At 31.1% G+C, this 12,511-nt stretch overlaps 1 protein-coding gene across 1 annotated transcript in view; it reads left to right on the top strand.

Annotated features, from left to right (window-relative positions):
- Nucleotides 1-12,511, top strand: part of LOC129230020 (elongation factor G, mitochondrial-like) — a 77,584-nt gene that overhangs the window by 59,661 nt on the left and 5,412 nt on the right. Inside the window, exons 14-15 of the mRNA XM_054864408.1 lie at nt 743-835; nt 4,809-4,884. Of these exons, the coding sequence (XP_054720383.1) occupies nt 743-835; nt 4,809-4,884 (169 nt within the window). The remainder of the gene's footprint in view (nt 1-742; nt 836-4,808; nt 4,885-12,511) is intronic.

Genomic DNA, 12,511 nt, shown 5'->3' with positions numbered 1-12,511 from the left:
TTTGAATTCATCTAATAAAGGATCTGTTTGAGTTGAAGCCAAATTTCAATTGCTTAGACAAATGAAGTGCTTTTTTAACTGAGCAAAAACAAATTTACACCATAGAATTAAATTGCAAATTTCCCAAATTTTTTAAATGTGCTTACAGAATTTTTATTGAGCTATGTATTTATATCTTTTAAAGTTCTAAAGCCTTTTTATGAAAAACAAAATAGATTATGTGCATGAGGCAAGTTATAATGCTTTTCAAAAAGAATTACATGTAGTCTAGGCCTTTATAGCTACAGAGTTTTTATCAGGGATTTAAGTTTGTTTCAAAACCAATAATTTATCATCTGTGTTGTTAAAAACCTTATGTCAAAAAAAAGCTGTAAATTTTAAAATACATCAAATATTTGAAAATCACAAAAAAAAAAAAAATCAAGGGGAAACAAGAAAAGAAAAAAAATCTCCTTGATTATATTTTGTATACTGTTTAAAAGTTGTAATTACACTAATAAAATATAGAACAGCTTTTGGAGTTTAATATTTAAATGGAAAGATGTTTTTGAGATCAACAAATTTACAAATACATTAGCACTGTATTTGGCTTATTTAAACATTGCATAATTTTTACAAATTTAATTTGTTGTAAGAGTGTTATTAAAAATTTATATAATAAACAGCAAAAAATGCTGAAAAATGGCGTGTTGAGTTTATTCTTAAGCAATTTGTCTCACGAAATTTTCTTTTTAATGCATAGCCTTTACCACCTGAGAAAAACACGCAGATAATCTTCACAGACGCTACCAGTGGTCCAAATGTTCCTAGGCAATTTCTACCTGCAATTGAAAAGGTTTGATCTTTATTCATTGCTTTTCTCTTAAATCAGAAAAAAAAATCTAGAATTTTAATATTAATTAGTGTTAGCAATTTTTCAAATAAAAAAATGCAATCTTTCACTACACTTAAAAATTTAAGCTTTTAATTATATGCTTAGTTTTAGTTTTGTCTGAAGTAGTTGAAGTAAAATTAAAACTGTCTATTTTGATTTTGTACAGTATTGTAACTGCGTTATGCTATTTTGTGTTTTAAAAATTATTATTTTGGAGTAAGTATTTTCTGAAACTCTGGTAATGTTTATTAATATCATCATACATATTATTTCTCAGAAGTGTTTTTTGTGGGAATGCCGTAACTTCCTCAATAATTCCTTTAACTTCAGAAGTAAGGCTTTATTTAAAAGTTGTTTTTCACTGCTTTTAATAAAAATCCACGTTGTGGTGGATTTTCAAAAAAAAAAAAAAAAATCATTTTTTTTTTTTTTAAATTAATCATTGTTTTAACTTATACCACTCTGTGAAGGAGGTCTTATTAGCTCAGTTGGTTAAAGCATAGTTCTAATTAGTCAAAGGTTGTGGGTTTGATCCTCTTAGGGGTCAGTAAATGCTATTTTTGTTAGACTATTTTTTTCACCAGTGAATTCTGTTTTAAATTTCCATCAATATATAATCTAAACTTATTCCAGAATTTTGAACCGCTGTTGTCCTGTTGCATTAAAATCCAAAAAGAAAACTTATATTGCAACATGGTAAATCACAGTATCATAAATAATATTTCTTTGACTTTTTTTCCCCTGTGGGGTGCTTCTGTAACACTTCATAAAAGTACAAAAATAAGGCAATTTTTAAAACTCTCCTTTTTTTTTTCATTGCCATCACCAAAAAAAAAAATCATGTTTTTTGATTGATCTCCTTTAATAAAATTCAGACTTTTGAATTACCGCTGTCGAGGACAATTGCTTCACACAGGTCAGTACTAAACATAGGGGAACAATTGCAATTTTATTTTAAATATTTGCAAATTGTAATTTTTATGTCAAAATTTAAAAGAAGTTTGAATTTCAGGTATAACAGGGTGGCGACAGATCAGGGAAATCAGGGAGATCAGGGAAAAGTCAGGGAACTTTATTAATCAGGGAAAAGTCAGGGAAATATCAGGGAATTTTGAAAAAATAACAAAAAATCAGGGAAAATTGATTTTTTGAAGAAAAATTTTTTGTTTTTTGCTTTACAAAGTTAAGTACTCTTAATTCCCTACGCATTTTCCGCCAATTATCTGTTCAAAAAAAAAAAAGTAAAATTAATGAGGTGCGATTATATTGCCGCATATTTGTGCATCTTTTTTCCTCAACGTCACAGTATTGAATCTTACTTATTAACCACAGGATGAACTTCCTAAGATTGCCTTTGTGTCTGTTAGGTTGTTTATTTTACATAGCTTGAAATTTCCTTTTACGCTTTCAATGCTACGTAAAATAAACAACCATACAGGCAAAGAGGAAGCCTTCAATTATGCCTTTGCTCGTTTGCCTTTATTCCATTGTCTCGAAGTAATTAGTTTACTGTAATCACGATTTCAAAAAGAAATCTTTGGTTTTTGAATTAATACTGATAAAAGCTTGAAAGTTATTACTTTTTCGCGTTTTTAATTTAATTGCTAAAATTGAACTTTCAATTAAAAAACTTTGTTTTTGCCGTTATACTATTTGTTGTCACCGCAGATTATAAAGGTTTTCTTTTCTTCAGACTTTAGTGATTCTTTAACTTTATAACCAAGTTGTATTCTTCTTTTATATATTTTGAAATTAACTAATTGCTTTTTTTTTCATTTTTTCCCCCTTGCATTTCAAAGTTGTTTGTTACAAAAGCAATCGAAGATTTTTTCTCGTTACATACTGAAATCATTTGAAATAGAGTTAACTTGTGTACTTAAGTAAATATCTTTATTTTTTTTTATTGTTAAAATGCTGTATTCGTCCTTTAAAAAACCTATGTTCTTGATTAGAGAAAAGCTCCCTATGAATGTTTGTCAAATGGTTTCATTTGTTTTGCATAAATATGTCAATTAGTTATATAAGAATAACTGCATTACTTCTATTCTTTCACTATTACTTGTTAATCTTGCAACAATTACTATACTGTTTGAAAACTTAGGTCAAAATAATTTCAATTACTTTTTAGTTCTATCATAAATACATATGTTTTTAAAAGTAATTTTAATAGTTTCTTAAAATTCTTATGCTAAGTGGTTTCTGGATGTAAAGTTTTTTTTTTTTTTTTTTAATTTTCTATAATCTTTCCATTGTATAAAAATTTAATATACTGTTTTGTAGGTTATTCCCCTCCCCCCCAAAGAATAGTCTTGTTTTTTTTAACCATTTTATTAAAAAAAGTAGCATCTTTTTAAAACATATCTTTAATTCAACAACTATACATAACTTAGAACGTTTAAAATACTGCATTTTATACAAACATACAATGGATTTCAAGTAAAGCAAAGAAAGAAAACCATTATCACTGGTAACGTAAATCAGGGAAATTTGGTAAACTTAATCAGGGAAATCAGGGAAAAGTCAGGGAACTTTTTTTCACAGTTCCTGTCGCCACCCTGTATAAATATCTAAGTATAAATATTTAAAGTTTAAAAGAATCCAATAAGAAATGTTACATTGGGGCAATTAACATGTATACAATTTTTTGGGGTTTAGGGAAGGTTTCAGTGTTTTGTAAAAATTTCTGCTTGGATGTAAGACTACTATATTTGTTGTTTGAAATTAATTGAATGTTCCTTTCAGTGTCCAATCAGTGATCTATTTTGCTTCTTCAAATTTTGACTTTCATAAAATTTCTTTGATTGTTGACAATGATGCATGAGGAAATGGGGTCATTAAGAAACTGCCGCATCTACCATTTTTCTCGAGTCTGAGCAAATCCTGGCTCGACCTCTCCCCCTCCGTGCCCCCTTCTGATTAATTCTATGTATATACATGTATACATATTGACATACTGAAATTAGCAAAATGACTTAAGGGCAGTGGGATAACCCTGAAAGAAAAGTAATCCAGTTGCTGCCCCTGTATAGCTAGAATAAATGAAATCTGCATAAAATGTATGAAAATGATTTACTGGCTTGATATCTGAGTTATGAGTAAAGAAATCCAGCAGTTTAAACCTGATATCAATGTTAAATTTGCTGCAGTTAGACTGAAACTATTTAGGCACACAGTTAAATTAATCTTGTGATTCTGTTTTAAGAATGTGTAAGAACATGATGTAGCAAAAAAAAATAATAAAGAATAATAATGACCTCTCATTTAAATTTGGTTTTAAAGAGAGAAAAAGCAAAAAAAAAAAAAAAATAATGATTGAGGTATGACTTTTTACTGAAATTTAGTGCATATGTTGCCCACAATCTATGAAACTTGACATTCTATACTCAGGGCTGCTGAGAACCAAGACGTGCCCTTTGTCAGTTTAGCCCCGGAGCCCCAATCCCCATAAAACTTTTCAACTTCCTACTACACTGATTCCAAGCCAGACTTCCTCAAGAGACTGGCCCCTAATTTTCGACTAGGTTGACATAGCCTCTCGTTCGCCCTGTCTATATTATACCTGAGCCAGACATTCTATAAAATGAGATCTCATTTTAGACATTCTATAGATTGTCAAATTTCCTACATTGGACCTGACATATATATACATCATTTAACCAGTAATTTGGAACTACATCCTGTAAGTTGACCACCTGTCAAAGTTGACTGCTTTTGTAACAAACAAACAAAATTTCTTTTTTTCGCCCTTTATAAGTTGACTACTAAATTACAACACCACTAAAAGTCAAAAGACGCAGATTTCACTGTAATTGAAATTCTAATAGCTTGGGTGTACATAAATGTGTGAATAGTAATAAAGATATTTATTTCTGTTTGCTTCAAAACTTCATGAAGAATGTATCATGTACCTACATTCTTTAACTTGTTGTTTTAGGGATTTAGAATGACATGCGAGAGAGGTGGGCTGACAGGTCACAGAGTTGCTGGAGTTGAATTCATTCTTATGGATGGTATGTTAAAAGAAAGCTTAAACTTTATTGTATTATATGCCTTAAAAGAAAAGGGGATTCCAAGATTTTGTATTTACACAAGATATAAATTGCTGATTTCTATGAAATAGAGCGATTTCTGGGTAATGTGTATGATGTAAATATTTGAAGCAAAGGTAGTATTTAAAATACAGAAACACTTTTTTAAAGCAATTTGTTATGTGTGTAGTTTTTTTTTTCTTTTTTTTTGTTTTGTGGAGCAATCTTTATTAATTTTACTTTTCTGTGACTTGATGTCTCCTTCTTTCTGATGGTCTACATCAGTGGCTCCCAACCTTTTTCACTTCGCGACTTCCTTTTCAATAACTAAACATCCTGCGACCCCTCTTTGTATCCCCTATATATATATATATATATATATATATATTACCCTATATATATATATATAATATATATATATATATATATATATATGTGTGTGTGTGTGTGTTTCTGCTTCTGCACAGACATTGAGCATATCTCTACATAGTACAATATGAAGTCCCCAAAAAGCGTCTGTGTGTTTGAACTCGCAAAACTCAAGAACTACCCGCCTAATTGCGCTGAATTTTTCACAATTTGTTCCTTTAAGTCCTGAAAAGGTTTACAGACCAGTTCGAATAAAATTCAATGAATAGTTCTTTTTTTATTCCAATTTACGTCCAATTTACATATAAATTCTCAAATATGATGGTGAAAAATTACTTGCACATATTAACATTACATATCATTAGAAAGGGTAGAATTTTCCGCGTTCTACGCAATTTGTTTTAATGCTCTAACTTTATTACGGCGGGAGTTATTTGCGTTTTTAGCTCGAATTATTTTAGGCTTAGCTGAAATTTAGGCACTACTTTCTTCATTAAATAAATCAATAAAAAGTGAAGGAATTGTCCCACAGCTTTCTTTTTGACGCCATTGGAAAAAGCGACCTTTTTTACTCCAGATCTAACTCGACCTATGGTCGAAAAAATAATCTTTTATCTCGAAAGGGAAAAAAGTTACAGAAATTTTTAAATCAAGTTTAAGAAATCTCGATTCCATTCAAATTGTGAACCATTTTCTTTCGCATTTTAATTCCTTAAACTTATTTTATTTTGTTTCCATGGTTACGCATTTTAAATCCATCTTTCTGGATTTAATTTCTTAAAAGTATTTTAATATCTGTCGTCATTGTTTGGAAGGAAAATCATGATGTTTTTTTAATTTATTTTTTACGCCGGATTGTTGAATATACGTCACTTGACACAATTTTTATTTTCACGGTAGATCGGGAAAAGCCTGGCAATGCAGCTAGTTTAACATAAAAGCTCAAGGGGCTTGATATATTTTATTTAAGCTTAATGTTTTTTTTTTTTTAAAAATTTCAACCATAATTGCAGAAAAAAAAAATACAATCTCGATAGTGGAAAATATATTTTTGTGCTTTCAAAATTCATTCGTCCTAGCAGTGGCAAATGCAGGATTTGTTTTTTCTCCTACTTTCATTGAAGAGAATTAATGCATTTTCTTTTAACAAGGCCATAGCAAGACCAGGGGCGGCATTTCGGTATTTCATTTGGGGGGTCGAGTTTCTTAAATATGTATTAATTACCACACTGCGGTACCAAACACATATTAGGTAATAGGAAGTGGACATAAAATCGATTTAATATGAATAAAAAGTAGTGTTTGGAAGCAATTAAAATTTTGATTTATTTTCTAATAAGTTATCATACAAAATGTCTTGATACTAAAGTTTTTATGCCCTTTGGAAAAGTTTTAATGCATGATTTTTGGAATTCGGAAGAGCAGGGAATCGTGTTACTAATCTATCAGTGCCGAGTGTGGTGCTGTTTTCTCACTACAGCTAAGAATAAAAGTTTTTTTTTTTGTCCATTGTGCTTCGAAAATAATTATCTAACCTCCTGAGACATAAAAAAATCTTTCTCTTCTACCTAAGCTAATTGGAATAGGTAAAACATAATTGAAGTTCCCAAGTTATGTATGAAAACACTTTTTATATATTACTCTTCAAAATCACCCAGGCAACTTCAAAATTTTTCATCATTGAATAATCTAGTCTCGTCGAACCTCTCAGTTTCAATGAGATGGCATCAGCCTCCAGCTCTGTTATTCACTATTCTAGACTGATGAGTCCATAACAAGGACGAAACTGCAGTCTCTTGAGGTGATAACTAGTCTGTTGGTATATTGCTTGTAATTTTTCTTGTCTCATGCTAAAAATTTTTACTCATCATTGAAACATTTTATTTTTCCTTTTCAAAATTCAATCCAGATAATATAGAGCCAACCATACAGAAGAATAATTATCATCAAATATTGTGTTAATTTCATTCGAAACTGAATCTATTAGTACTTCATACAAAATATTAAAAAATCGATGTTTGACTACACATCATCAGGTGGATTTTTGTCACTTTTTTTTTTTTTTTGCGTTTTTTTTAAATTATCTCGAAGGAAGAATTTTTTCGACAAGTTTCCCGAGTGATTGAAATATACATCTATGTAAAATCTATTTTCAGTTTCAATTGTTGATTGAACTATTGTAGTATGGTGCACAGATCAATTGTAGATTGATTTGTGGCTTGGATAGTATCAAAATTAAGGGTAGCGGATCGAAGATGTTTTGATTGAGTAAGAATTTCATTTTTCAAAAACTTTCCTTAGTAAAAACAAATTGAATAAAAATTCAAACGAAGGCATATACGCTAAAGGGCATGAGCTTTTTCAACATTGAAAGAATCGTTTGGCAATAATTCTTCCACTTGTCAAATCACTGCTTTGAAGATAGAGAAATAATTTTATGGTTTTAACTCTTGAAGAACATCTTGTGTCACTCCGAGGTTGCATAATTTTAGAGCCCCATAGAAGGTATTTGTTATGTTTTTAAACATTCAATAATCACATGCATTTTTAAGAATTTTCTATGAAAGCAAATAATGCATTGAGCAGTTGAAACGTGTTTCCAGCAGAAGAAAGTGATGAACACTTATTAAATAAACATACACTTAAAAAAGAGTGTAAAAGTGAATGTAAAATATCAAGGAATTTTCTTGTGAAAACCATGCTGCCACACCACTTTGCACGGGCATCTTATATTAAACATACCATCGTTATACTTGGCACACAAGTATAAAATATTTAGCCTATATGAGGAACATGTCCAGTTTTATCAAATAGTTACTGAGAACCAGCGAGATTTTTTAAAAAAAATTAACATTGATTTCCGACTTACAAAAATTGAATTCAATAATTTTCTATCATTCTGCTCAGAAAATTTGGGGGTGCGACCGCCCCCTCTTGACCCCCCTATTTGCCGCCCCTGAGCAAGACCAAAAAATTGAGAGGAGGGTGTTTGGAAGACTCTCATTTTTCTTTCAAACGGATATATTGCGAGAGAGTCCAGATTTATTAACGGATCTTGAAGGTGGAGAGGGGGAGGTGTCATTAGTAGCATATGAGTAATCAAATTAAGAGAATTGCATTATTTAAGCAGAGAAAGAGAATTTACAATAAGAATCTACAGTATGTGTAACATTCGCAGTGGTCCTCCCTCGAAAATTGTTTGAAATTGTAGTGCTAAAATTGCAGTTTACATTATCTCTGGTGATATTGGAGGAAGAGAGGTTCAGAGGTTTTTATGAACGGTCGTAGCTCAAAGACGGTCTTTGAAATTTCTTGAAGTTGAAGTCCTAAAAATGAAGTTTTAGACTTTTTAACGACGAGGAAGAGGGTAGATGGATTGGAGATGCTATGAAAATTATATGTCCTGAATAAACTTAGTTTTTTGCTACCTTTGTTACAGTTAAGAGAAGAAAAGGAGTTTGGGCCACCTATCCTCCGGAAAAACTTTGAATTTGCGATTCTAAAAATGCAATTATAGGCCATATTTGTAATCAGTAAGGAAAAGGTTTGGATTTAGATCCTCCCCTCCCCGGGGTTTTTTTTTGAAATTCAAGTTCCAAAAACAAAATTTTAGACGAGTTTAATAATGTGGGGGCAGAGAGGATTTCGTGTTCTCACAAGGAAATTTTTCTAAATTTAAGTCCAAATAAATTGAATAGTGGGTTATCTTTTATGAGAAGTGGATATGTTCGGAGACCCTCTTCCTGTTTTTTTTTTTTTTTTGAAATTTTATATGACTTTTTATGTGAAGGGGAACAGCATGCACTCTCCTGGAATTTTTTTCAAAGTTAAAATGCTTTTTTTGATGAAGTCAAGAGAGAGGATAGGGTTCAAAACTGTTCTTTGTGCCTGCCGCTTATTAAAATCACATTCGTTCAGGGGACATTTGATTTCATAAAGCGGCTGATTTTTTTATCTGGCATTCAAAAAAATGAAATTTAAATACTCTGAAAATGAATTGAATTATTTTACTTATTCCTGTTTTAAGTATTTCAAAATACAGTTATTTTAACTAAACATGAGGTACATTTTTTTACAATTATTTGCAGAAGGGTCTTAAAATGTAGCTGTATTGTTGTTTACTTAGCAGAATTGGGAGAGCCAAGATTCAATATAGTTTGTGAGTTTACAATGCTTTTCTGACATCTATCTTCACTAATAATAAAGCTGAAAGTCTCTCTGTCTGGATCTCTGTGACGCGCATAGCGCCTAGACCGTTCGGTCGATTTTCATGAAATTTGGCACAAAGTTAGTTTGTAGCATAGGGGTGTGCACCTCAAGGCGATTTTTCGAAAATTCGATGTGGTTCTTTTCTTGTTCCAATTTTAAGAACAAAATTATCATAAGATGGATGAGTAAATTACGAAAGTATCATAACGTAGAACCGTAACATAGGTACATGCCAATTGGTGAGAAAATTCACTATACATTATTTGTAAATATACAGGTGAACCAAAAGACCTTTTAATTTTTCTATTACGGGCAAAGCCGTACGGGTACCACTAGTTGAAAATAAAGAGGCAAATTTGACTCTGAGATTTCCTCATCTTTTAAAACAGATTCCTTCACTTCTTGCTGCTTCTTTAAAAACATTTTACGGATGATGTCCAAAAGTTTGATTTTATAAAACTGTGATAGTGATTTTATTAAAAGATGGTCTTAACATGTTTTGGTATTGCAATGATTCTGTTCTTCCAGATTTTATTTTAAAAATCGACTCATTTTATAATCCAGTGTTTTTATTAATGGCGTTTACTGTATATCAAAAGTCAAGTTTTAAAAAGGAAACTACAGAACATCTTTCAGGATAAGGATTAGGGTTTAGAGAATCTCTCACAGAAATTATTTGAAATTGAAGTTCCAAAAACGATTTTGGATGATGTTAAAGAGTTCCAAAGAGTGACTTCGGAACTCTTTTCGCAGAAATTTGTGGAGATTGTCCCAAACCAAAGCTTAAGATAATCTTAGAGGATGTTAGAGGATCAGGTTCTCAAGTGTGGGGAGGGGGTAGCTGTAGCCCCATAGCCTTTTTTGGATTCACCATTGAACTCAAGGACTGATGCTACTCTAAAATGATGCTATTTCCCCCCTATGTGTTTCAATTTTTCAACTATGCAATATGATAGGGATAATGTCGGGACCCCTAAGAAATGCTTCGCAACCCCCTTGGGGGTCGCACCCACAGGTTGGGAACCCCTGGTTTACATTGTCAGTGTATAGTGAATCATTGCTTTTTTACTTATATTCTTTTTTTTTTCTTTTTATTCAGAACTTGCGGATTTCCTATTTATTTATTCATTTATTAATTACACCTAAAAATAAATTTTAACGAATTTTCTGTTCCTCAATGTATTTTAGGTGTTTCTTATGTATTTCAAGGTGCTGAAAAAGAATATATTTGCAAAAATTTTCTATTACCCTTCAATTTTAAGAAATTTCATTTATGAGTTTTGGATTATATATGCTCTCTTATAGAAATTTGAAGTTTACTATATTTTTCTTTTAGATGCATTTGATCCATAGACACATATTTTTTAACTCATTACAGCGATAGAACATGTAACAAGAGAGTAGAAACCAAATTCACTGTGTTAAGTTTTATATATGCGACCTTGAGCAGATGGAGCTAGGCTCTCCGTATCATTTCAGTTTCACGCAAGAGCACGGTAGTTAAAGTTGTTTTTCGGCATGTGGAAATGCACTGTCATTGGTTCCCATAGCTTATTCTTGCATAGTGAAAGAATCCTGCCAAAATATGAAGATATTGATTCATGAAATTGACTATTCACATCTTAATTGGAGCATATGGGTAGTTTGTTTTAAAGTATTTACCGTTTTCATTGGTCTGTAACTTTATTATATAATATAATGCTATTTTCTGTGTGAGTGGATCAGCAGAACATTATATCGAAAAAGAAATGGCCAGAGCACAACCAATATATTGCTGGTGAAAAAAAAAAAAAGCAAAACGTTCCTCTAATCAATTTAAAAAATATTCCCCCCATCTTTACCCATTAAGTTATGATTGATGAAGAATTTTGTTAAACCAAGGGATAAAAAGGATTTGGATTTCAATATTTCTAGGAACAGTTCCCATCACTCACTTATGCAAAATTAAGGAGGGTATTTTTACTGAACCACAGATAAAAAAGCTTATGAAGGGCCAATATTTTGAAGCTAATTTAAGTGATTTAGGAAAACAGCATAGATTGATTTAAAAAATGTTGTCACACAGTTCTTAGGCAATAATAAAAGTCGTAATTATGAAAAATTAATTTAAGACTTAAAAAGTTACGGAAAATTAGGATGTTCAATGTCACTGAATTTTTTCCGCTGAAAGAATGGGAGATGTGAGCGACGAGCATGGGAGGAGCTTGCACCAGGATATTTCTGCAGTTTAAGCGGGATATCACAGATGGTTTACTCCTAATATGCTCGGAATTACTGTTGAAATCTTATTAGAATGTTATATCTTATTTAAGTTTCTGTTAGTGCCAATAATAAAGCATCGCTAGTTAAGGCATTTACAGCTACATAAAGTATGAAATTTAGGATTTTTTTTACAAGTATTATTATTTTTTTCATCAAAAATCTCTTCCATTATTCTACAACTTTTTAAACACTATATATTTTTTGTGTTTTATACTAGTTGCAATTGTTTATATAATGGTAAATGGCAAAAATATTGTACAGTCGGACCTCCATATATCGAACTTCCATATATCGAAATTTTCTATATATCGAAATCCTAGCACATTTCCATGTTCATTACATAGAAAATTTGTTTCTATATATCGAAAAAATCTCTATATATCGAAATTTTTCTTGAGACATTCGTAGATTTTTTTTTCCACTTTAGACTGTTTGTCTCATGAAAAATGAAGGTTAGGGAAAAAATTATGCTCACTAAGGTTGCTATGAAACTCATAAGGAATCTGGGGTTGAGGGGTGTGAAGAAAGGTCGTTGTTCCGTTCTGGAGTTCTTAAATTCCGTCAAGTTCATTTCAAATCTTAGTTGTAACCAGTAACACTGTAAAATCAGTTTCAAGTTTGATTATCATTTTTATTAGTCTTTTAGCTTCAGTAAAAATCATTCAGGTTAAGTAGATTGGTTTTTTACTTTTTTGTCGATTACATTGTCAAAACGAAAATACCCTAATGTTGCGGATCAAGTTGAATTGCCGAAGAATGAAGATGTATG

The sequence above is a fragment of the Uloborus diversus genome, chromosome 1 (assembly GCF_026930045.1).
Source record: "Uloborus diversus isolate 005 chromosome 1, Udiv.v.3.1, whole genome shotgun sequence".
In the NCBI taxonomy this organism is placed as follows: domain Eukaryota; kingdom Metazoa; phylum Arthropoda; class Arachnida; order Araneae; family Uloboridae; genus Uloborus; species Uloborus diversus.
Note: the sequence above shows the minus strand (reverse complement) of the source record. Positions and strands in the feature narration are given on the sequence as shown.